The following is a 26,470-nucleotide window of genomic DNA, read 5'->3' on the forward strand; positions in this document are numbered from 1 at the left end:
ACATTTCCTAATGGGGATTGCACCACACAAACGTTAATTAAAAATAAATACAAAGTATTAATTAAACAAAAAAAAAAAAAAAAAACAGAAGCAATTCCTCCCTTGGAAACTCCCTGATTCCAAAGTCACTGAATCACAAGTCACACACTTACCGCCGTTCACACTTACGCTCAGGTCACACTCGCTGTGCTGAAGATTTATAGATTTTTTTTTTTTTTTCTCTCTATCTCCCCTCAACAGCAATCCACCTTGCTGTTCAGATGCACTTCCAAAAATTGTGCATTTGGCAGCCGTAGTGTTCGTGAAGAAATGTGCTTCTTGGTTGTTCTTTAATCTGCACTTGAAGTTTGGGTGTAATAACCTTTCTGTGTATAGGGGCAGGACTGTGGGTAGGTTTTTTGGCTCTGCCCCAGCCTGTCCACCTGACTCTGGTGTCTGTATCTGCCTACTTTTTTTAAAGTTTGCGCTGACATCGTTACCGAAGCAGGAGACGCTTGTGCAGATTCATCTCCTGGCGGTTTTCAGTAAAATTGCAACATTTCTCATCATTGAGCAGAGATCCAAGTCTGTGCATATGCTGCCAACAGTGCCATTTTACTGAAAATCGCCAAGAGATGACTCTGCATAACTGCCCCCTGAGGCGAGGGCGGCGCTGGCGTGGACATTCAGGAAAGAGGAAAATAATTACACAGGAGGCAGGTGGGGGGCCGGGACAGAGCCAAAGACCCTACCCACAGTCCTGCCCTGTGCACTTAAAACTTATTACACCAAAACTTCAAATGTGGATTTAAGGACAACGAGGAAGCGGATTTCTTCACTGAAGGTATCCATGGAATCTGTATAACAGCGCCATTATGGCCATGCTTTTACTCTAACATGCAAAATGGTGCTGGCAGATTCTCTTTAAGAAGGTGATTCTGGGGAGCTTTCTTACAGATCCCCTGCAGAGGCGAGAGATTCAAAGTGCAGAAACAATGGCAACAACTTGGGTTCCAAAAAATGTGTCCTATCAATGAAAATGTTATATAACATATCCAACCAAAGTACTAGAGCTTTATATGAGCCAAGTTTGTAAAATCAACAATATGGCAAGTCAATAGACACTTGCTGCTTCCATTTACATGGTGCCGACATAGTCTATAAGTGTCATTCAGTGATAAGGGGCCATTGTTTGTCCTATACAGTTTACATATATGTCAGCGCAGATCATGTGTGGAACGAACATCATACAGATGCTGGATTGGACATACATTTTGGGATGGGAATACACCTTTGACATAACACAACGGTATTAATTTTCCTTGGTTTTATAGTTTAAGCCTAGAATTGTGACAGATTTGAAAGTGGTTTACTAAGCAGTGCTGTCTGTTTTCACTGTGTATTAGAGATAGTAGTGTTTGTATTCTATTGTGGTCATTACATACCTGCCCATCATTACAAATTAGAAGGGGAAAAGCATTGTATAGACAGGAAACAAGACGACAAGGCCAGGAAGTAGATAATGTAAGCCTCTAGGTAGCAGATGCCTGGAAGCCGATTTTGTAGCTTGCGGTCACAGGAAATACGAGGCAGATGTTACAGGTTCTGTGTAACTCGCTTAAACAACAATAACCAATGTCTGCTAAATAGGCAGCAAACAGACGACTCCTCAAGTCCACAGAAACCAAGATCTGACCTCTTACGGAGGATAAAGTCACAGATAACCGTCTGCCTCATGTGTAAGCCTATGAGCCAATCAGATCTGCTCTAGTTGGAGGCTGATATAAATTAGGAAAGACATCATCCAAGTCTGTCTGGTTTCAGGTTGGGAAGAAAACTGTTCCAAACAGATGGACTGACGAATAACCCTGAAGGTTAATGCAGCTGTGATTCTCACATCTGCAGCGATCGCTTCCACAAAGCTGAAATGAGCTTCACATCATTACAATGGGCTCTAGACCAAATCTATGTACTAATGATAGATAGGAGGCGAAAGTCATATGCACTGATTGCCAAATACAAGACCTTTTATAAAGTTATATTCTGTATTCAGGCTAAACACTGGCCCCAGAGTAGTATACATGCCAAGATCAATAGAATGAGAGGAGACATTCAGAGCGATTCTGATTCTTACCCCTTAGTGATCTAGAATACATTGCGCAGCACCAAATATAGTATAATATAGTATATATTATATAATATGGTACACTAGTAAGATCTACTGACACACGACACAAAGCAAAAACTAAAATGTAAGAAACCCCAAATGTAAGTCCACATATATACACATATATATAGCTGGTTCCTACGTTGCTGCCGGAAGCAGCCAGTTGAACTGATTGGGAAGAGCTGTGCGGTTTGGCGTCAGGTGGCAGCTACTAGGTACTGCAGAGAGGCTGCATTCTGTTGATAGGGAGCTCTTCTATGTTACCAAGTGGTGGACACGGAAATGGCAGTGTGGTTGTGCATTGCAGCTCCATTCGATGTGCTAGTATCTGGCCGTCGAGGCTTGTGGCAGCTGGTCAATGGGGGTGTTGGGCCCTTGCAGGTATGGTGTTGTAGGCCTGTCAAGGAGATTGGTCGCCTCTTTACATTGATCCATGAAAAAGTGTTGTCCAGGACCATTTTAAAAAAGGCAACTTCCTTGCTTTTCTACCCAACGCCAGCTTAAAGCAGTCAGCCACAGTTTCTGCCAGTGATTCAGTTTCTCCACATCAACAGAGTGGCTCTTCCTCTTCCGGGCTGCGCCATCAACATGGTGTGACTGCCGAGGTCATGCTGATTGACAGTCCGCTCTCTTAGTTATAAAGTGGGGAGCCACGATGTCGGCAGTCCTGTCCCATCAACAGAGCAGAGAAGAAGAGAACACACTGCTCTGTCAAAATTACATCAGGGAAAGCCGCTGAATCACTGGCAGGAGCACTCTGCGACTGCTCTGTGCCAGCAGAGATCAGCACCTGGCACAAAAGGCAGGTAGTTAACAACTACCTGCCTGTTGGTTCTTAGGCCTATAGTAAAGAAAATTAAATAGTCCTGGATAAACCCTTTCAACCTTTATGTTGTATGTCTCAATACCTGTTAAGATTATTATTCGGTTTTGTTTTTGCATGGTAGTCACCCCCTTGTAGCTCGGTCTCTTTCTGAGATGTAGACAGTGTAAGTGTAAATATATATGTGTGCATATATATCCGTGCATTGTCTCTTACTTATGCGGTGATATGACTGTGTGCTTTTTGGCTACACAATGTCAGCACTGTGTGCATTATTGGCAGGCATATGGCACAGGTTGGAGAAGGAGACCAAAGTAATTTACAGAGATTATGAAATGGTTTGCTGCTGAAGGCCATCAGAGCGAAGTGAGACACCATGATTGTTATTTGAAGTCATAAAGATAGTGACCCCCACTTGACTTCCTCCAGCAAATATTGTATAGTTTCTGTCTGCCGCAGGATGTCAAATGGGGTTCAGTCCCCTTATTACATAAGGAAATAATGGGATAAATAATTTGGGAGGGGAGTGTTGTGACATTTCTTGCTTTTTATATCCCTAGATTTCTGGAAAATGCTTCAAATAATGACTTTATTCCCATTAATACAATTGTATCTATTCAGACTACGTTTACCTTAATGCATGGATGCAATATATAACACGTGGGATGTTTTTCCGATCATAGACATCTGTGGTCTCTGGATAAAAGATCTATGAATATAAACCAGATGAGAAATTTATTGTGATGGACAGAATTTCGCATTAAAAACTCAGCACAGAATTCATGTCAGATTGTAGAAAAACTCGGACACTTCGGCAAAACAATATGATGAACATTGATGGATTAGAAAATCAGGCGTAGAATACAATGTAATGCACAATGTAGAGAGGAAAGTACATTAGTAACAATCCACATCCTTTAGATATATTACCAGAGGAGGTCATCCCTACTGTATGAAAAATGTGCTATCTTCATTATCAAGATTATTACTTTTTTCTCACAAGTAGTTTAATAACTGTTCTAGAAATCACAGACACATATCCACATAAGAAGTTCACCTAAACCTGCATTATCACCCCCAATCTCAAATAGCTCCAAGTTTTGCAGGGTCTGGATCTACAAGACAGGAAGAATCATCTCTCGTTCTGGAGGAACCAGCACATGTATGTATTTCAAGGACAGCCTATCGATTTCAATGAGAACAACTATATCATGCTTCATTTTCCTCTACTGGCGCTATATATTAATTGAAAAAACTTGCCACAAAGTTTACCAACAGGTTAGAACAGACTGTTTGGGGTCTACAAGATGCCAATATAAAGTTCTCTATCCAAATTCTCCCAAACGCATGAACGTTCAAGATGAGGAGAGGGCCAAAAGCCGAAGACATGTGGCAGCGTCCTACTTCTCACAAAAACAAAGGGATCAGACATTTAAATTTTTCATCAGAAAATGACCGATTGATTAAAGGGTTGTCTTCTACTCTGATGTGCCCCCGCAGTAGAATAACAACACCTATACTTCCCTCCACTGCCAGCACCGTTCCAACACTGGTTCTTCAGGGGCTCATCATCACTCTCCTCTCCTTTGAACGTAATTGACGTTTGAGAGCTGCGTCTACCCTCTCACTTCTTCCGGATGTCTTGATTTGTTTGAAGAAGGAGAGATCCAAGCCAATGCTGACTGGCTGCAGGAATCACTATACATAACTGTCAGGCAAGCTACGGGAGAGCCGGTGACAAACCGCTGCAACGAAGTCCGGCACCGGAGGTGAGTATAGGTGTTATTATTTTACTGGGTGGAAACAAAGGGAGTCATAAGGGGTTGTCAGAGTTGTGGACAACCCCTTTAAATCAGGTTTTTGTGTTAAATATACATATGAAAAAACTGGCAATGGCTTTATTTATTTCACATCGAACAATCTGTATTAAAAATCAAAATATAAATTATGCAGTCTTGGACCTTTTAGACTCTTAAGTTCCTGATGTTTCAGGAAATAACACATGTGTATAGTCACAATGGTCAGTTTCCAACCCTATCTTTTGTATTGAAGCCTCTTATGACCCTTACACGGGTCATTGTGAAGGGAGGTGGGAGCAGTGACATCGCCCATTGTGAATAGTGGATTCTGTGTCATCAGTTGTGAAGAGAGATTATACCTGGAATTGTAATCCCGTCTTTACCAAGAAGAAAACTCATGTGAACACTTCGACACCGAGTCTACAAATGCCCCAGTGGTCAGTAAAAAAAAAAAAACCATTAACAAGCTTCATAAAAAAATTTTTTTTATATTTTGATTTGGAAAAAAATAAAATAGGTATAATTTAAAAAATATATATTTAAATTAATATCCTGACTTAAACAAAGGTAGGCTACAATCAAAAGCTGATCTATTAAGATCTACAATGTCATCTGCCCGGTGATAGTTGGGAGGCTCACATACATGGGTGCAAAGTAGGACATGATAGTACGCTCTATGTTGGGTGTGGGTGTATGGGTACGAGCGGGGCTCAGTGAAAGGCTATAGCTGTCAATATGACATCACTGCTTAAGCCAAAACACCGAGACCTGAGCAGCAGTGGAGAGCAGGCGCTGGAGTCGGGGAGGAAGAGAACCTCCTCTGTTTGTTACTTTACAGCATTTTGGGTTCACTTTCCTGAAAGTGCAAAACTCCTGTAAGTCCAACAGTCATAAACAGCTTCTGTGTGTATAAATCTCAGAATTTGCCTGTCCATTGCTCTATTATTGGATTGATCCTGCTCATAAACAGAACAATTCTAATAACGGAAGTACACTAAGGAATAGCTGAGTATACAGTTTCCTAATATGCAGCTGTTCAAGCATCTTTCTGTACCTCTGAACCTATTGTAGTCATAGCCTACACGTTACAGCCAAAGTGAAAAAACTAACAATATTAGCAAATAAAACCTATTAGTAATCAACAGTCCCAAACATATTCAATCGCTATCCAACAGATATTTTCATGACTTTCCCATCCATGTGCGACCAAGACCCAGCAAGTAAGGAGATGATGGGAGAAAGAATGGTCAGACACTTGGCAACAATATATGGGGGACGGGAATAAATCGTATCTCCCTTGAAAGCAAAGCATAGGACATGTTCATATACAACATGCCCGATTATTTATTCCCCCCACATCTGCCAAACATTTTTTTAAGAAATTCTGGATAGGATATTCAAGATGGCGACAAATCCGAGCTCCTCCAAAATCAGGCAAGGGAATGACAGATCAGAAGAGTTGCATACTTTATTCAGGGCTATAAAACTATGCGTTTCGTGGACGTCCTGTCCACTTCCTCAGGTACATAGCCAATTCTATGTGGTATTACTCACATATATAGGGTGGGCTGGACATAGGAAAAAAAGGTGTCAAACACACCTGGCACCCTGAACGCTGCAGTTATATTTAAAATACAAACATAAATTTGTTAGCATAAACACAAAAGTGATTAAAAATGCAATTTGTTAGCATAAAAATTATATATGACATTAAAATGTAAGATTTTTCGGCGAATAAAATTGAAAAGAAAGGAAATAAAAAGTCTGCAGAGATTGAAAAACCATTTTTCGTAATATTCTCTTGTCTTAATTGCAGACCAAGATTAGAACCTACCATCCTTGGAAACATCGTGGAAGTCAAAGGGCCTGGGGGAAACCAAGAAGAGGTGGCTACCCTGGTCTCTGCCGCTGCTCCTACCTAGTGTCTGACATTGGCTGTGACACGGACATCATATTGACAGTCAGTGAGCTTAGCGGCTCTGCAGTGTAGACAGGATGTTCAGAACCACTGAGCTAATTGGATTTCCTGCAGCTCTGTCGACGTGACAGTACCACAGCCAACGCCAGACACCAGGAGTAGTGGTGGAGACTCGGAGGACCAGAAGATGGCAAGTATTGCGCTGTTTTGTTTTTTTTCCATACCAAACTGTGTCGGAGGATGACGATTTCTACAAGACCGACAACCTCTTAAAATTAGCTTTGCAAGATGACCAGGGATAAATTCCTTGCCAGAAACTCATCTGCAGACAGCCTGTGACCAGCACTTGCCCTTCTCTCAGTGTAAGAAAAGTCTGGCTTGCTGAGGGTAAGTATGAAGTCTTAAAAGCAATGCTTCATGGGAAAAGTATGAAAATCATTTCACAGAATGAAAGAAAGACTTGTATCTATATTGTTGAGAGGCAAATACCCTGAAACAGGCTGTTGATGAGGTTTCGGGGAGTTGTCTGGCAAGGATCGGACATGGACTTAGAGTTGCCACCTCTCCTAGCTGGTACTCTTCTGCATGCAGGGCCGTATTTGCCACTAGGCACTTGAGGGCACGTGCCTAGGGCGGGACGATGGGGGGGGGGCGGCACCTGAGCAAGTTTTTTTTTTTTATAAATCCGGGCTTGGGTCACCTTAAACCCCCACCGCCCGCCCACTTGCCTCCTTGAAGACATCATACAGTATGATTCATACTCACCTACTCCAGCGATGCCTGGTCTGGTCTCAGCGACTTCAGCTCATCCTGTGTGAGCGGTCAAGTGGTACCGCTCATTAAGGTTATGAATATGGATGCATATTCATGACCTTAATGAGCGGTACCACGTGCCCGCTCACGCAGGAAGAAGGTGCTGCGCTGGGACAGAGGTGGAGGATCCCGTTCTGCGCGGTGTGGAAAAGGTGAGTATGACAGCCAGGGAGGATGGGGGGAGGATGAATGAGTACGGGGAGCAGAGCCTTACAAGATGGGAGCGGCGGGGAGCCGATGAGCCATGCATGGAGGGGGCCAGGGGGGAGAGATGAGCCATGCAAGATGGGAGCCGATGAGCCATGCATACAGGGAGGGGGAGATGAGCCATGCATACAGGGGAGGGGAAGATGAGCCACCCATGCATACAGGGAGGGGGAGATGAGCCACGCATACAGGGAGGGGGTGGGGAAGATGAGCCACCCATGCATACAGGGAGGGGGAGATGAGCCACCCATGCATACAGGGAGGGGAAGATGACCCACGCATACAGGGAGGGGGGAAAGATGAGCCACCCATGCATACAGGGAGGGGGAGAGGAGCCACGCATACAGGGAGGGGAAGAGGAGCCACGCATACAGGGAGGGGGGAGAAGAGCCACCCATGCATACAGGGAGGGGGGGGATGAGCCACGCATACAGGGAGGGGGGGAGATGAGCCACCCATGCATACAGGGAGGGGGAGAAGAGCCACGCATACAGGGAGGGGGGAAGATGAGCCACCCATGCATACAGGGAGGGGGAGATGAGCCACGCATACAGGGAGGGGGGGAAGATGAGCCACCCATGCATACAAGGAGGGGGTGATGAGCCATGCACACGGGGGGGGGGGAGATGAGCCACCCATGCATACAGGGAGGGGGAGATGAGCCACCCATGCATACAAGAGGGGGGAGATGAACCACCCATGCATACAAGAGGGGGGAGATGAGCCATGCATACAGGAGGGGGGATTCGGGAGAGCTGAGCCATGCATGATGGGAGCGGGGAGCCGATGAGCCATGCATACAGGAAGGTGGGGGAGATGAGCCATGCATACAGGGAGGGGGGAGAGATGAGCCAAGCATACAGGGAGGGGGGGGGAGATGAGCCATGCATGATGGGAGCGAGGAGCCGATGAGCCATGCATACGGGGGGGGGGAGATGAGCCATGCACACAGGATGGGAGGGGGGAGGAAGATGACTGTGCGGCCATTATACAGCATGGAGCACTGTGTGACCATTATACAGTATGGAGCATCATGTGTGGCCATTATACAATATAGAGCATCATGTGGGGCCATTATACAGTATGGAGCACTGTGTGGCCATATTTTTTGGGTTATAATTCTTGTTTATGAAACAGTGTGATCAGCAGTACTAAATGGGTGTGGTTGGGGCATGGATATGGGTGTGACTAGTTGTGAAATGGGTGTGGTCAGATGCATGGCCTAAAATTTGCCACGGCGCACTACACGCGCCGCAAACTTTGTCCCTCTTTCCCTTCAAAAGTTGGGAGGTATGATAAAGCATTTGCCAGATCACGGCAAGTGCTGCAAATGTCCGCAAATCCCATAGGGAATGAATGAGGCCAAACGCAGTGTTGCCGTAAGTGATCCGTTACGTGGCAGATGCGGAAAAACTGCCGGATCTGCTGCAAAAGGCTACTTTCACATCAGCGATTCTTGACAAAGTCACTGTTGATAGTGTCATACTCACCAAAGGGGGAGGCAGCACTAAAAGTGCCTAGGGCAGCAGAAACTCTAAATATGGTCCTGCCCGCATGAAGTAAAGAAAACTACGGTAACTTGCATATACTATGGAGCATTTCCGGTAAGACCCCCACTCGGCAGGTTGCCAACTCCTTATTAACCCACGACGTACTTTTGTTATAGGACGTTCAGGGCAGTATGAAGCCGGCCGAGGTGCTGATACGGCTTTATACCAGGAATATGCCGGCTGTGGTACATAGCTGACATCTGTTTGTAACTGCAGTGGCGGGAGTGTGATCCGATCACTGTTCTTTAACCAATTAAATTTTGCTGTCAATCTGTCTCCCGTCTATAATGAGGCAATCATAGGGAACCAATGGGTTATCATGGCAGCAGGTCAAATTATGGCTGGATCAAATTGTCCAAGGCAAATAAAAAATTATAAGGAAAAAAAAATATATATAAAAAGTTTAAAATCACTCCCTTATTCACCTAAAAAATGAAAGAAAAACAAACATTTGGTACCACCACGTCAAAATTTTTTTTACATTATTGCCATAATACAATAAAAAGCGACCAAAGTGTGATGTCTACCGTAAAATTATATCCATAAAAAAAAAAAAAAAAAAATTAAGCTCAGGACAGAAAAAAAACAAGTCCACACACTGTTAAACATTCAGGGGAAAAAAAAAAAAAAAAAATTACATGACTGAGAAAATGGGTACATTTTTTCACCATAATAAAAAATTGTTTTGCAACTTTGAATCAAAATCATCACACTCACCTGAAGAATTACACTGTGACATCATTGTATACCACACAATTAATGTTGTAGATAAAACAAAAAAAAATAAATTCCCAGGCCCTTAAGTGGTGTGGAAAAACCAGTACTATCCCCACATTGCTTACAAATCCGTTCTCTTACCTTAGGAAGCCCAATTGATTCCATAGCCCGTAACCACTGTACAGTATTATCTGTGTGCCGAAAGTGTAAACCAGAGCGCTAAAAAACAAATAAAAACAGCATATAATCACCATTTATGGACATTTGATACCAGTATACAAGTGATATTATATATTTAATGACACATTAAACACTTTGCATTAAATTTAGCCATATACCTTCATGACATAAGGGAGGAAAATATCCAAAGTACTGTATTGATATTACAGTTTCCAGGGACAGACTGGTTCCTTCTCTGGAGGGCTCAGCTTATGATTGTAGAGGGGCCCAAAATCCAGCAGTAGGCAATCATATTTGGAGCCAATCTCATGCAACTGGGTCAGTTTCTTAAGGGATGATCCACACAAAAACTACATTTTCTCAAGATTGAAATTGCAATGCCAAGAAGAAAAAGCCATTGAGTTATGGAAATCTCAATACCAATAAACATGAAAATGATATGATAATGATATATAAAAGGATGAAAAAAATGGAAGGACATTTTTTGAAAATATCTCAATTTATTCTGTATTGAGTTTGAGTTCCATAAGTAGAAATACAGTAATAAAAGAAAATAAACAGATATTCCTGGTGTGGGTACCACCAAGATGGACCAACATACTGCTCACCTCCCGCAGAATGGTGAGCAAACATATACCAAAAATCCACCAGGGGTCCTGCTGAACTTGTGCTGCCAATTCCTAAGGTCCAGACTTCCACAAGGGAAAAATTTGGGAAGATAAAAAGGAACAGTTGCAGTATGTACGGTAGAGAATCATCGGGAAAGCAACGAGAATCACTAGGGAACGCTGAACTTCAAGGGATATTCCATCTCCAAGATCCTATCCCAATATGTAGTTGGTGTAATAATAATATTAGCAAATGCCTCCAATTAGAAATGTAGTGTTGTTCTTCTGATTCGCTATGTCTCTTACCCCATGTGCAGGGCATGACTTTACCTTCTTAATGTTACAATTTCGAAGTTAAGGAATGTATAAATGAGATTTTGCCTGGAAAGGGACATGAATTTTAGTTCCTTTTGTGGGACCAAGAAAAAGCAGACAGACCCTTGGTTTAGCTTGGAAACTAGCTGCTGGATAGTATTATTGAGATTTAGGGCACGTTAGGTAACATCCAGTAATATGTCATGGATCTGGGTCAGCTCCTCCTGGCACAGACTCCACTCTGTGACAAAAACAGCTACAAAAAGTCAATTTTTGGAGAGAAGAATGGCGTTGGCTCAGGTACAAGGAATGATACTGCAGTGACTCTGAAGTAGTTGTCCAAAGGCTTCTGAGTGACAGACCTGTCGGTTCACAGTGTTATTTACAGACACAAACGAGATTCGTCATCTGGGCTATGACAGCGGCTCGTCTTGCCGTCACTTATCGAAGCTTCAATGAGATGACTTCAGATATACGTGAGGAAATAGCCAGCAGAACTGCCGGCTGCTCCAGTGATAACTCACATGGGCACCTAGCACCGGCCATGATATCTTTAAATATTGCACTTTAACAAGCAAGTATAGCAGCTAGTGGAGCATGTGATGTACTCCATAGCTATGAAACAGAAGACATGTCTCGGACAATAACACATCTATAAAATGGAGTGTGTTCCAAATAGTATTTCCACTGAAAACCTCTCGCAACAGAGATGCCACTGGGATATCATTGCAATAAAGGTGAGGGGAGGTCGCACATTTCACCCTTTGCACAGAAAAGAGTGAATGTCGCGCTTACATCTGCAGCATAAATTGATGATTTTTCACAGCATGTGCATGGGATTTTTTTTTTTTTTTTTTTTTTTTTAATTCTCAGGACCTATGCTGGCACTGTAAAACATAACAGATTTTCTCCAAGCGAATACACAGATGAAAATCCAATGCATTTTTTGCACAATAGTCAAAGTGCGCTTCTCTGTGCAAAATTTAGACGAGAAGAATGAAAGATTTGCAGTGATTTAATCCCGTACACATTATATGCTGTAAGTGTCTAATGATTGTTTAACACCCCCTCCTATCCACCCCCTAATTGGAGCTAGACTGAATTAGTGCTCAGGTGATCGTTATTACGCCAACTCAAAACTAGCAGCAGAGACGGAGTACAGGGAGTGACGGCTGGTCACGGGCTCTGCTGCTTCTCTCGTCTCTTAAGCTGTATACCGATAGGAAAGAGACAAGGGCCTTCAGGTCAGGCCAGGAAATCTATTGGACAATGGTAAGCACAGTGCATGCTGCAGAAATAAAAGATGTTCCAGCAGCTACAATGGGGTAAATACGTTTTTCAGCACATTTTTTGTGCTGAAAAAGCCCCCCTCAGCTTACACTCAATTGAGGGTCCCAGAAGATGGAGGGGGAGCAGTAGCGGTGGAACAGCGGGTCACAGGACGCACAAGCTGGGTGCTGCGGCTAAAGTCTGTGCCCGCTGCTAAAGAGAAATGAATATTCACTGCCAGCACAGTGAATATTCATCTCTCTTTAATATCGGGCACAGTAGTCGCAGCCGCCGGCTTCCTGCAGTGGCGGGGTGATCACGTGTGGCCACTACTTAAGAGAATGAATATTCACTGCCTTCCACGCCTATAGGGCAGCTGCTGACACCAGAACAAGAGGCTGCGAAGGAGCGCTGGGACAGTAAGAAGTGTAGTTAATTTTTTTATGTTTTTCCGATGGGGGCCATGCACACAAAGATAGAGATGAAGAGCTATGCAGACCAGGATAGGGATGAGGAGCCATGCATACCAGGATAGGGATGAGGAGCCATGCAGACCAGGATAGGGATGAGGAGCCATGCATACCTGGATAGAGATGAAGAGCCATGCATACCGGGATAAGGATGAGGAGCCATGCATACCAGGACAGGATAGGCAATTACACACAAAGAATGAACATGCTGCGTTTTTTTCCGGAATGAGATTCTGCCGCGGAAAAAAACGCAACGTTTGCACAAAAATTGCGGATTGCATTCTAATAATAGGATGCTTAATGTATGCGTTTTTTTCACGGTTTTATCGCGTGTTTTATAGCGAAAAAAAAAGCAAAAAATCCTGAACATGTCCACACAGCCTAAATGTAAAAAATTCATCAACAAGGAATTGAGCTACCGGGATTTACGTTTATGAATGGGTGGGTTAGCAGCCTGCGCCCCCAGTCAGGGTTTGGAAGTCTATTTTTTAATCCACATTTGTATTTAGCTTAATACTGTAGGGTTAACACACACCTGCAGAAGAGTACAATAAAGGCTGACGTACGAACCTTAAACCTTGTCTGTTCCACGTCATAAATCTTCTTTTCAGATATCAATTTAGGAGCAAAAAATCTGCCTAGCTTTGCCAAATAAACCCCATTCCTTAAACCTTCTTCCAATTCTGTAGTTGGCGGCAGTTCTTCAACAAGACAAGCTTCCATCCACCTGCAAGTAAGTAACAAAAAATATTTAGGCACATGGAACAAATCCATTCAAAAGACCATTTCATTATTCTCACTTTCCTTTTTTTGTTAGGACATTTGCTCATCAATCCCAATCCAGCTGTGAGATATACAACACGGCTGTCTGGCGGTATGTGTCAAAAAGATACGAGTCTGAAGTACTCTACATATGTATCTAATAAAGACTTTGTGGGTGCCAGGAACTTACAGGTGAAGCACAGTGCATGGGATTGTAAATCTGAACTTGATATGACGATATTGCAGACATTAGCAGTCCTGTAAAGGCTACAGTTATCAGCGAACAATATACTCGGAGCAGCAGAGGGGCAACTAGACCCTCCAAGGCGCCAACATATCACATGTAATTCTGGTCTTTTCAGGTGTAGCAGAAAGATCTGTATAATATATGTATGTACTGTATAGATCTTTATTGTATATATTTATACAGTATGTCTGTACACACACGAATGAATGGAATGATGGTGGTGTGCATACTGTTCCACTTCAAAAGGACAGCAATCAGCATGTTACCACATAGGGCGCAGTCACATGACCATAAAAATCCGAACGAGATCAGAACACAGTGAACAGACTGGCCGGCAGCTCTCCTGATCCAAGAGAGAGTGGTCGAGAGAGCCTTTTAAACAATATTTTTGTTAGGTAGTTAAAAGGGTTAAAGATTGATCAGTGATTTCTCTTTTTTCCACCAAAATTTACAAAACCATTTTTTTTTTTTTAGGGACACCCAAAAGTGACACCATTCTAAAAACTGCACCCCTCAAGGTGCCCTAAACCACATTCAAGAAGTTTTTTAACCCTTCAGGTGCTTCACAGGAATTTTTGCAATGGTAAAAAAAGGAACATTTAACTTTTTTTCACAATTTTTTTTTTACTTTAAACCCAAATTTCTTTATTTTCACAAGGCAAACCGGAATGCACTCCAACATTTGTTGTGCGATTTCTCCAGAGCATGCCAATACCCCATATGTGGGTGGGGGGTGGGGAGTATTGTTTGGGCGCACAGCAGGGCTCGGAAGGGAAGGAACAACATTTGACTTTCTGAGAGCAAAATGGCTGGAATCGAAAATGGATGTCATGTACCATTTGGCAAGCCCCTGATGTGGGAGGTTTCCACTGTTTAGGCAAAAGTGACCCTATTATGCAAACTAGACCCCTGAAGGAATGTATCTAGGCGTGTAGTGTGCTCCTTCAACCTCCAGGTGCTTCACAAAAAATTATAACCTAGACCCATGAAAAAAAAACAAACCAATTTTTACCTCAAAAATGTACTTTAGGCCCAGATTTTTTTTAATTTTCCATACAATTTGTTGTGCAATCTCTTTTTAGTGTGCCAATATCCGATATGTGGGTGGAAATTACTGTTTGGGCATACGGCAGGACTTGGAAGGGAAGGAGCACAGTTTTACTTTTTTTTTTTTTAAATTCGTTTATTAGTTCAGTATAAACAAACAGTGCACACATTTGCAATTACCATCAATTATACCGTGACATACAAATAGTTGTAGAACAACATCATATCAGAAGTTACAGAATAATGAAATGTGCATGGTAAATCATTAGTTACTTATAAGAGAAAACTACCTATAATACAACTTAACTTTAACCACTAACAGTAACAGTAAGTCGCCAAAAGAAAACAGAGTTAAATCCTGCTCTATGAGCGATGTCCCCAAACACCACAAGCCCACCCTCCTATGTAGATGTCTAGTCAGTGCAGACTATAGAGTATGACAAGAGGAGTTCCATCTGCCCCATATCCTCTCAAATTTACCTGGACATCCTCTATTTTGATACATTGTTTTTTCATATGGGATAATTGAGTTCACCAGATCGATCCAAACTCTAAGGGTCTTCTGGGAGCCACCCATCCATCTTAACGCCAATTCCTTTCTTGCCAAAAAGTGTCTCTCGGAGAAAGATCCCGGTGTAGCGATCCCAGGCCTCCATGTCCCACACCCCGAACAAACAGGTCAACGGTTCAAGCGGGACAGAGATCGACAATAACGATGTTAATAGTGTCGTCACCTCTCTCCAGTAATGAAGAACTACAGGGCACCTCCAGATCATATGAACAAAATCAGCATTGGGCGCATGACATCGTAAACAATCTGACGAATGCAAGCGGCCCATTTTAAAGAGCCGTGTCGGGGTTAAATAGGCCTGATATATGATATATAACTGGGTCATTCTATTATTGATTGAAGGGGAAACTTTAGTTGAAGATTCAAGAATATCCTCCCATTCCTCTCCCAGTACATCGGGAAGGAGTTCCTCCCATTTCCCCTTGACAGAGTTGATGACCGACCCATCTCCCATGGATAGCAGATATGTATATAGAGAGGATATAAGTCCTTGAGGACCCTGCGATTTGAGGATACCTATTAAAGGCAAAGAAGAGATCGCCCGACCCGTACCCACATTTCGCATGTGTGATTGGAAAGCTGACCTTAGTTGTAAATACCTAAAGATTTGAGACCTAGGGATGTTGTAATTATTTCGCAGTTGTTCAAAGGTTACAAAAATCCCCTGGTTATGTATATCGTTTACCGAGAGAACACCGCGAGAGATCCAGAAATCAGTGGATGGATGATTTAGTAGTTCAGGTATATAACCATTGTTCCACAGTGGCATCTCGGCTATGATATCCATAAATTTAATAATTCTTTTTATTTGTCTCCATATCAGTCTCGCCAGCCGGAGCATAGGTAACAGACGACAAGTACCAACTTTCTCCATCTCCAAGAATCCCAGTGGGCAATTAATCTGGGCAGAATGAATTAAATGACTCTCAGAATTAGGTAGGGAGCTATCAGGCATCCACTTACTTATCGCCTTAGCCTGTCCGGCAAGGTAGTACAAATAGAGGTCTGGTAAAGCCGCTCCACCCCCCTTTTTCGGTCTCTGTAAAATAGATAGTTTGAGTTTGGGTCTGGCCTTTCCCCATATAAAGGATGTAATTAGGGAGTTTAATTTTGCGAAAAATGACTTGGGTATTGGTACAGCACTATGTTGAAAACAATAATTGAGTTTGGGAAGCAGTATCATCTTAATTAAATTAATGCGGCCTGCAACTGAGAGGGGGAGTCTACTCCATGTTATAAATTTAGACTTGACCAAATCCAGCAGTGGGTAAATGTTTTGTTGTAGGTCTAACCGACTGTATTGAGACATATGAATACCCAGATATTTGAAGTTGGAAACCACAGGTAGCGACGTGGGAATCCCAAGACAGGGAGCCGCAGTATGAGATAGAGGCATCAGGGCAGATTTATCCCAATTTATATATAGGCCAGAAAATTTGCTAAATTTATCTATGGTTGCTATCACTTGTGGTAGAGTTTCTTCTATTTTATCCATAAATATTATCATATCATCAGCATATAGGCCAATGGTATTCATACGATCTGCAATATTTATTCCCTTGATATCCTTGGAGGATCTTATGCGTATTGCTAAAGCCTCTATCGCAAGGGCGAAGAGAGCTGGGGATAAAGGGCATCCCTGTCGGGTTCCCCTGTGTAATGTAAAAGAATCAGAGATGGAATTCTTTACGATTATACGCGCTTTGGGATTCTTATACAGCTTGTCTATTCCCCTAATAAATTTTCCTCCAAAACCATACTTCTGCAGACACGCGGAAAGGAAAGGCCACTCGAGAGAGTCAAATGCCTTGGCCGTATCTAGTGATGCCAGCGCCCAGCTATTATCCGGTTCTAGAGAGCTATACTGAATCACCGATTGGACTCGCCTGACATTGATAGAAGTACTTTTCCCGGGCATAAAACCAGTCTGATCTGGGTGTATAAGGTCCAATATGAGCGTATTTAGCCTAGTGGCCAATATTTTGGTGAAAATTTTGTAATCTACGTTTACTAGTGATATGGGGCGATACGATCCACATTCCAAAGGATCCTTCCCTTCTTTTTTAAGTACAATAATGTTTGCATCATAGAATGTTTCGGGCATCGTCTCTCCCTCCCATATACTCCTAAGTACTTTCAATAAAAGTGGTGCCAATTGACCTCGATATTTCTTATACATCTCAATAGGGAACCCATCAGGTCCAGGGGCTTTCCCGGTGGCCATGTCCACTATAGCCTGCTCAACCTCCTCCAAAGTAAACTCAGCTTCCATAAAGGCTTGCTGAACTGGACTCAATGAGGGGAACACTATGTCCGATAAATAATCTGCACATTCAGGAACACCAAAACCACTATTAGACTTATATAAAGAGTTATAGTAATCATGAAAACACTGGAGGATCTCCTCAGTAGAGGATACCAATGAACCATCAGGTGCCCGAATCTGCAATACTGTGTTGGATGTGTTGTGTTGGCGTACTAAAAAGGCCAATAGCTTACTGGCTTGATTCCCCAATTCGAAATATGATTGGCGGGTAAAAAACAATTTACGTTTGGATTTTGTGTCTATATGTTGGGTATATAGTCTTTGGGAAGTGAGCCATGCTACCCTGTTGCCACTAGTTTGGTTCGTTACATAGGCGGCCTCGGATTCCTTCAACTGTCGCTCCATCTCATCATCCCTTCCCGCCGTTATTCTTTTAATATAGGAAATAGTGGAAGACAAACATCCCCTTAGATACGCTTTCAAAGTATCCCAGAACAGACCAAGATTTGAGGGATCCGGGTGGGTGAGGATAAAACAGTTCAACTGATCCACCGTTCTATCACTAGAATCTATTAATTTCAGCCAGAAGGGATTCAATTTCCAGGGTATAAAGTTATTTGGTTGACCATATTTAAGTTTAAGAATAACTGGACTGTGGTCCGATATTCCCCTATTGCCATGCTCAATGCTATCTACCCTTAATGCCAGATCACTAGACCCAAATATGTAGTCTATACGAGACAGAGACTGCCTAGTTGACGAGTGGCAAGTGTAATCCTTTAACCCAGGGTGACGAATTCTCCATAGGTCCAGCCATCCGCTACCACCCATAAACAGTGCCAACGGAGAAGAGGATTGAACAGAAGGGCCTCCAGACATCCCTTCCCCCAGTCTTAATTTATCTAAGGAACTATCCATGACTAAGTTAAAATCTCCCATACAAATAATACTAGCGTCAGGATAATTTAGGGAGAATCCCATTGCCATACGGAGAACCGATATACTAGCTGGGGGTGGGTTATAGATACACAATATCACATATTCCCGAGTATTAATAAAAGCGTGTACGAAAACGAAACGACCTTCGGGATCTCGTCTTGCCTCTCTGGCCTCCCATCTAACACTTCTATGAATTAGCAGAGAGACCCCTCTTGAGTAGCTGGTATGAAATGCATGAAGGGACCACTGCACCCATGGTTTTTGTGTACACTTAGCTGTGTCCCTGGTCAAATGTGTCTCTACTAGTGCTACAACATGGGGGTGATATCGCTTAATTTGTGAAAATACCTTGATTTTTTTACGAGGAGTCTTAATTCCCCGTACATTCCAAGTCATACACACAATCTCAGACCCCATAGCCACACTTGAGAAAAGGAACACTATGCACCATAGCTTGTGTAGAGATCAGGAACACCACCCAGAGCACAGAATTATCAATGGCGACTATTAAACATATCAAAAAGTCAAAACTGGTATAAAAACCAAAATAAAATAACACTTGAACAGAAGAGGAGTTTAATCCTTCACTCCTACAGTCAATCAAAAAAGGGGATACCCTCACTGGAATCAGCGTTCGGTATTGTTGGTAAACTCAACACCTTGTACGGAAAGCTCCATTTGTATTGCCATTGGATAAGAGAGATTGCTCAGGAGTCCGGCACAGTAGACGCCTTGTATGTACGTAACCATTCGGTTACCTCCGCCGGATCTGTAAAAAACAGGGAAGAACCTTCATGGACAACACGGAGCCGAGCCGGGTAGAGCATGGAGTAGAGGATGCTTTTATCCCTGAGCCGCTTCTTAACTTCCACAAATCGAACTCGCTGCTTTTGGAGCTCCATAGAGAAATCCGGGAAAATCGATATAGTGGCGTTATTGAATTTAATAGGGCCCTTCTGCCTCGCCAGGCGGAGTATCGCATCTCTGTCCCTGCAGTTGAGAAGACGCGCCAAGAAAGGCCGGGGTGGGGCTCCAGCGGGGAGAGGCCTCGTTGGTACTCTATGGGCCCTCTCCACAGAAAACGTTGAGGAGAATCCATCTCCCAAGGAAGTTTTCAGCCAGTCTTCTAGAAATTGTTCAGGCTGCTGACCCTCTGTGCGCTCCGGCAAGCCAATTATTCGAATGTTATTACGGCGCAGTCTATTTTCCAAGTCATCTGTGTTATGGTTCTCAATGGCAAGAGAACATAGCCCAGCAAACATAAGAACTAGCTCTTGGAAGGATGGAAACTAAACTGACCATGAACTAAACCTGCCGCACAACTAACAGTAGCCGGGTAGCGTAGCCTGCGTTTTATCCCTAGACGCCCAGCGCCGGCCGGAGGACTAACTAATCCTGGCAGAGGAAAATATAGTCCTGGCTCACCTCTAGAGAAATTTCCCCGAAAGGCAGACAGAGGCCCCCACAAATATTGGCGGTGATTTTAGATGAAATGACAAACGTAGTATGAAAATAGGTTTAGCAAAATTGAGGTCCGCTTACTAGATAGCAGGAAGACAGAAAGGACACTTTCATGGTCAGCTGAAAACCCTATCAAAATACCATCCTGAAATTACTTTAAGACTCTAGTATTAACTCATAACATCAGAGTGGCAATTTCAGATCACAAGAGCTTTCCAGACACAGAAACGAAACTACAGCTGTGAACTGGAACAAAATGCAAAAACAAACAAGGACTAAAGTCCAACTTAGCTGGGAGTTGTCTAGCAGCAGGAACATGCACAGAAAGGCTTCTGATTACAATGTTGACCGGCATGGAAGTGACAGAGGAGCAAGGCTAAATAGCGACTCCCACATCCTGATGGAAACAGGTGAACAGAGAGGATGATGCACACCAGTTCAATTCCACCAGTGGCCACCGGGGGAGCCCAAAATCCAATTTCACAACAGTACCCCCCCCTCAAGGAGGGGGCACCGAACCCTCACCAGAACCACCAGGGCGGTCAGGATGAGCCCTATGAAAGGCACGGACCAAATCAGAGGCATGAACATCAGAGGCAGTCACCCAAGAATTATCCTCCTGACCGTATCCCTTCCATTTGACCAGATACTGGAGTTTCCGTCTGGAAACACGGGAGTCCAAGATTTTTTCCACAACGTACTCCAACTCGCCCTCAACCAACACCGGAGCAGGAGGCTCAACGGAAGGCACAACCGGTACCTCATACCTGCGCAATAATGACCGATGAAAAACATTATGAATAGAAAAAGATGCAGGGAGGTCCAAACGGAAGGACACAGGGTTAAGAATCTCCAATATCTTGTACGGGCCGATGAACCGAGGCTTAAACTTGGGAGAAGAAACCCTCATAGGGACAAAACGAGAAGACAACCACACCAAGTCCCCAACACAAAGCCGAGGACCAACCCGACGCCGGCGGTTGGCAAAAAGCTGAGTCTTCTCCTGGGACAACTTCAAATTGTCCACTACCTGCCCCCAAATCTGATGCAACCTCTCCACCACAGCATCCACTCCAGGACAATCCGAAGATTCCACCTGACCAGAAGAAAATCGAGGATGAAACCCCGAATTACAGAAAAAGGGAGACACCAAGGTGGCAGAGCTGGCCCGATTATTGAGGGCAAACTCCGCTAAAGGCAAAAAAGCAACCCAATCATCCTGATCTGCAGACACAAAACACCTCAAATATGTCTCCAAGGTCTGATTCGTCCGCTCGGTCTGGCCATTAGTCTGAGGATGGAAAGCAGACGAGAAAGACAAATCTATGCCCATCCTAGCACAGAATGCTCGCCAAAATCTAGACACGAATTGGGTACCTCTGTCAGAAACGATATTCTCCGGAATACCATGCAAACGGACCACATTTTGAAAAAACAGAGGAACCAACTCGGAAGAAGAAGGCAACTTAGGCAGGGGAACCAAATGGACCATCTTCGAGAAACGATCACACACCACCCAGATGACAGACATCTTCTGAGAAACAGGAAGATCCGAAATAAAATCCATCGAGATGTGCGTCCAGGGCCTCTTCGGGATAGGCAAGGGCAACAACAATCCACTAGCCCGAGAACAACAAGGCTTGGCCCGAGCACAAACGTCACAAGACTGCACGAAGCCTCGCACATCTCGAGACAGGGAAGGCCACCAGAAGGACCTTGCCACCAAATCCCTGGTACCAAAGATTCCAGGATGACCTGCCAACGCAGAAGAATGAACCTCAGAAATGACTTTACTGGTCCAATCATCAAGAACAAACAGTCTACCAGGTGGGCAACGATCAGGTCTATCCGCCTGAAACTCCTGCAAGGCCCGCCGCAGGTCTGGAGAAACGGCAGACAATATCACTCCATCCTTAAGGATACCTGTAGGTTCAGAATTACCAGGGGAGTCAGGCTCAAAACTCCTAGAAAGGGCATCCGCCTTAACATTCTTAGAACCCGGCAGGTAGGACACCACAAAATTAAACCGAGAGAAAAACAACGACCAGCGCGCCTGTCTAGGATTCAGGCGTCTGGCGGACTCAAGATAAATTAGATTTTTGTGGTCAGTCAATACCACCACCTGATGTCTAGCCCCCTCAAGCCAATGACGCCACTCCTCAAAAGCCCACTTCATGGCCAAAAGCTCCCGATTCCCAACATCATAATTCCGCTCGGCGGGCGAAAATTTACGCGAGAAAAAAGCACAAGGTCTCATCACGGAGCAATCGGAACTTCTCTGCGACAAAACCGCCCCAGCTCCGATTTCAGAAGCGTCGACCTCAACCTGAAAAGGAAGAGCAACATCAGGCTGACGCAACACAGGGGCGGAAGAAAAGCGGCGCTTAAGCTCCCGAAAGGCCTCCACAGCAGCAGGGGACCAATCAGCAACATCAGCACCCTTCTTAGTCAAATCAGTCAATGGTTTAACAACATCAGAAAAACCAGCAATAAATCGACGATAAAAGTTAGCAAAGCCCAAAAATTTCTGAAGACTCTTAAGAGAAGAGGGTTGCGTCCAATCACAAATAGCCTGAACCTTGACAGGATCCATCTCGATGGAAGAGGGGGAAAAAATATATCCCAAAAAGGAAATCTTTTGAACCCCAAAAACGCACTTAGAACCCTTCACACACAAGGAATTAGACCGCAAAACCTGAAAAACCCTCCTGACCTGCTGGACATGAGAGTCCCAGTCATCCGAAAAAATCAAAATATCATCCAGATACACAATCATAAATTTATCCAAATAATCACGGAAAATGTCATGCATAAAGGACTGAAAGACTGAAGGGGCATTTGAAAGACCAAAAGGCATCACCAAATACTCAAAGTGGCCCTCGGGCGTATTAAATGCGGTTTTCCACTCATCCCCCTGCTTAATTCGCACCAAATTATACGCCCCACGGAGATCTATCTTAGAGAACCACTTGGCCCCCTTTATGCGAGCAAACAAATCAGTCAGCAGTGGCAACGGATATTGATATTTAACCGTGATTTTATTCAAAAGCCGATAATCAATGCACGGCCTCAAAGAGCCATCTTTCTTAGCCACAAAGAAAAAACCGGCTCCTAAGGGAGATGACGAAGAACGAATATGTCCCTTTTCCAAGGACTCCTTTATATATTCTCGCATAGCAGCATGTTCAGGCACAGACAGATTAAATAAACGACCCTTAGGGTATTTACTACCCGGAATCAAATCTATGGCACAATCACACTCCCGGTGCGGAGGTAATGAACCAAGCTTAGGTTCTTCAAAAACGTCACGATATTCAGTCAAGAATTCAGGAATCTCAGAGGGAATAGATGATGAAATGGAAACCACAGGTACGTCCCCATGCGTCCCCTTACATCCCCAGCTTAACACAGACATAGCTTTCCAGTCAAGGACTGGGTTATGAGATTGCAGCCATGGCAATCCAAGCACCAACACATCATGTAGGTTATACAGCACAAGAAAGCGAATAATCTCCTGGTGATCCGGATTAATCCGCATAGTTACTTGTGTCCAGTATTGTGGTTTATTGCTAGCCAATGGGGTGGAGTCAATCCCCTTCAGGGGTATAGGAGTTTCAAGAGGCTCCAAATCATACCCACAGCGTTTGGCAAAGGACCAATCCATAAGACTCAAAGCGGCGCCAGAGTCGACATAGGCATCCGCGGTAATAGATGATAAAGAACAAATCAGGGTCACAGATAGAATAAACTTAGACTGTAAAGTGCCAATTGAAACAGACTTATCAAGCTTCTTAGTACGCTTAGAGCATGCTGATATAACATGAGTTGAATCACCGCAATAGAAGCACAACCCATTTTTTCGTCTAAAATTCTGCCGTTCACTTCTGGACAGAATTCTATCACATTGCATATTCTCTGGCGTCTTCTCAGTAGACACCGCCAAATGGTGCACAGGTTTGCGCTCCCGCAGACGCCTATCGATCTGGATAGCCATTGTCATGGACTCATTCAGACCCGCAGGCACAGGGAACCCCACCATAACATCCTTAATGGCATCAGAGAGACCCTCTCTGAAATTCGCCGCCAGGGCGCACTCATTCCACTGAGTAAGCACAGCCCATTTACGGAATTTCTGGCAGTATATTTCAGCTTCGTCTTGCCCCTGAGATAGGGACATCAAGGCCTTTTCCGACTGAAGTTCTAACTGAGGTTCCTCATAAAGCAACCCCAAGGCCAGAAAAAACGCATCCACATTGAGCAACGCAGGATCCCCTGGAGCCAATGCAAAAGCCCAATCCTGAGGGTCGCCCCGGAGCAAGGAAATCACAATCCTGACCTGCTGAGCAGGATCTCCAGCAGAGCGAGATTTCAGGGACAAAAACAACTTGCAATTATTTTTGAAATGTTGAAAGCAAGATCTATTCCCCGAGAAAAATTCAGGCAAAGGAATTCTAGGTTCAGATATAGGAACATGAACAACAAAATCTTGTAAATTTTGAACTTTCGTGGTGAGATTATTCAAACCTGCAGCTAAACTCTGAATATCCATTTTAAACAGGTGAACACAGAGCCATTCCAGGATTAGAAGGAGAGAGAGAGAGAAAGGCTGCAATATAGGCAGACTTGCAAGAGATTCAATTACAAGCACACTCAGAACTGAAGGAAAAAAAAAAAAAAAAAAACTTCAGCAGACTTCTCTTTTCTCTCCTTTCTCTGTCAATTAATTTAACCCTTTTTGGGCCGGTCAAACTGTTATGGTTCTCAATGGCAAGAGAACATAGCCCAGCAAACATAAGAACTAGCTCTTGGAAGGATGGAAACTAAACTGACCATGAACTAAACCTGCCGCACAACTAACAGTAGCCGGGTAGCGTAGCCTGCGTTTTATCCCTAGACGCCCAGCGCCGGCCGGAGGACTAACTAATCCTGGCAGAGGAAAATATAGTCCTGGCTCACCTCTAGAGAAATTTCCCCGAAAGGCAGACAGAGGCCCCCACAAATATTGGCGGTGATTTTAGATGAAATGACAAACGTAGTATGAAAATAGGTTTAGCAAAATTGAGGTCCGCTTACTAGATAGCAGGAAGACAGAAAGGACACTTTCATGGTCAGCTGAAAACCCTATCAAAATACCATCCTGAAATTACTTTAAGACTCTAGTATTAACTCATAACATCAGAGTGGCAATTTCAGATCACAAGAGCTTTCCAGACACAGAAACGAAACTACAGCTGTGAACTGGAACAAAATGCAAAAACAAACAAGGACTAAAGTCCAACTTAGCTGGGAGTTGTCTAGCAGCAGGAACATGCACAGAAAGGCTTCTGATTACAATGTTGACCGGCATGGAAGTGACAGAGGAGCAAGGCTAAATAGCGACTCCCACATCCTGATGGAAACAGGTGAACAGAGAGGATGATGCACACCAGTTCAATTCCACCAGTGGCCACCGGGGGAGCCCAAAATCCAATTTCACAACACATCTGCCTTCTGTTTCCAAGCATTCACGGACCCGGTAGCCTTTGATAACTTAGCTTCCATGGGGGTAATGGTGTCCTCTATCTGAGACACTCTTGTTTCAACCTCCGAGATGCGCCCTCTCATAGCCTGCATGTCATGTCGCAAGCGACCAACTTCAGTATGTACGTCCTCTATTTTCTCAGTAAGAGAGGATCTAGTGAGGGAAATGGCCTGCATCAGTTGCTCAGACGCTTGTTTGAGAGTTAGTTCGTCCTGTTCTCCCTCCTCATTACTGTCAGGCGGATAATTTTTCCGTTGGTGCTGCGTAGAATTATTTCTGAGAGTGCGCACATTATCAGGGGTGCCTTCTCTGGAAAATTTCTTTAATTTCTCAGCAGCCCCCGCTCCTTTAGAATGTTGCATGGCGGTTAGCAGAAGGACCCCACAGAAGGATCACACATATAGTTATAGCTGGTCTATTCTCCAATAACTGAGCTGCCAATATTAAATACTGAGATGGCTCCTAGGAAGATCATCAGCCAGGCAAGGGAGCTTTCAGACGATCATAAAAGCAGCAGCACAGGGGTTAATAGGCACTACGTCCCAGAGCAGCCCACAGGCTCCACAGGCAGCACAGCAGAGAGGGAGGGGTTAATCCCTCTCAAAGTTTATGGCACAACCAGGGGCTTGTAAGACAAGGGGGGTGCAGGGCCCAATTTTCCAGGGCATCACACCGCACTACCCTTTTATTATTATTATAAATGTTCACCTCCCAGCTTGCACCGCTGTCTTAATATGGAGCGCCGCTCTCCTCACTGCTGGAGAGCACGCCACAGTAATTGCCGCTGCCCCCCAGGTGCCGCCCGCCGCTCCGGACCCAGCACCTGTATTTCAGTGTTCCA

General features: G+C 44.0%; 1 protein-coding gene across 2 annotated transcripts in view; it reads right to left on the bottom strand.

Annotated features, from left to right (window-relative positions):
- Positions 1-26,470, bottom strand: part of IQGAP2 (IQ motif containing GTPase activating protein 2) — a 398,264-nt gene that overhangs the window by 154,496 nt on the left and 217,298 nt on the right. For both annotated transcript variants that reach the window (XM_077287309.1, XM_077287298.1), the window contains exons 3-5: positions 13,386-13,542; positions 10,115-10,192; positions 3,602-3,678 (exon numbers count right to left, since the gene is read on the bottom strand). In XM_077287309.1, coding sequence (XP_077143424.1) covers positions 3,602-3,678; positions 10,115-10,192; positions 13,386-13,542 — 312 coding nt within the window. The remainder of the gene's footprint in view (positions 1-3,601; positions 3,679-10,114; positions 10,193-13,385; positions 13,543-26,470) is intronic.

This window comes from Ranitomeya variabilis, chromosome 1, assembly GCF_051348905.1.
Source record: "Ranitomeya variabilis isolate aRanVar5 chromosome 1, aRanVar5.hap1, whole genome shotgun sequence".
NCBI classification, from domain to species: Eukaryota; Metazoa; Chordata; class Amphibia; order Anura; family Dendrobatidae; genus Ranitomeya; species Ranitomeya variabilis.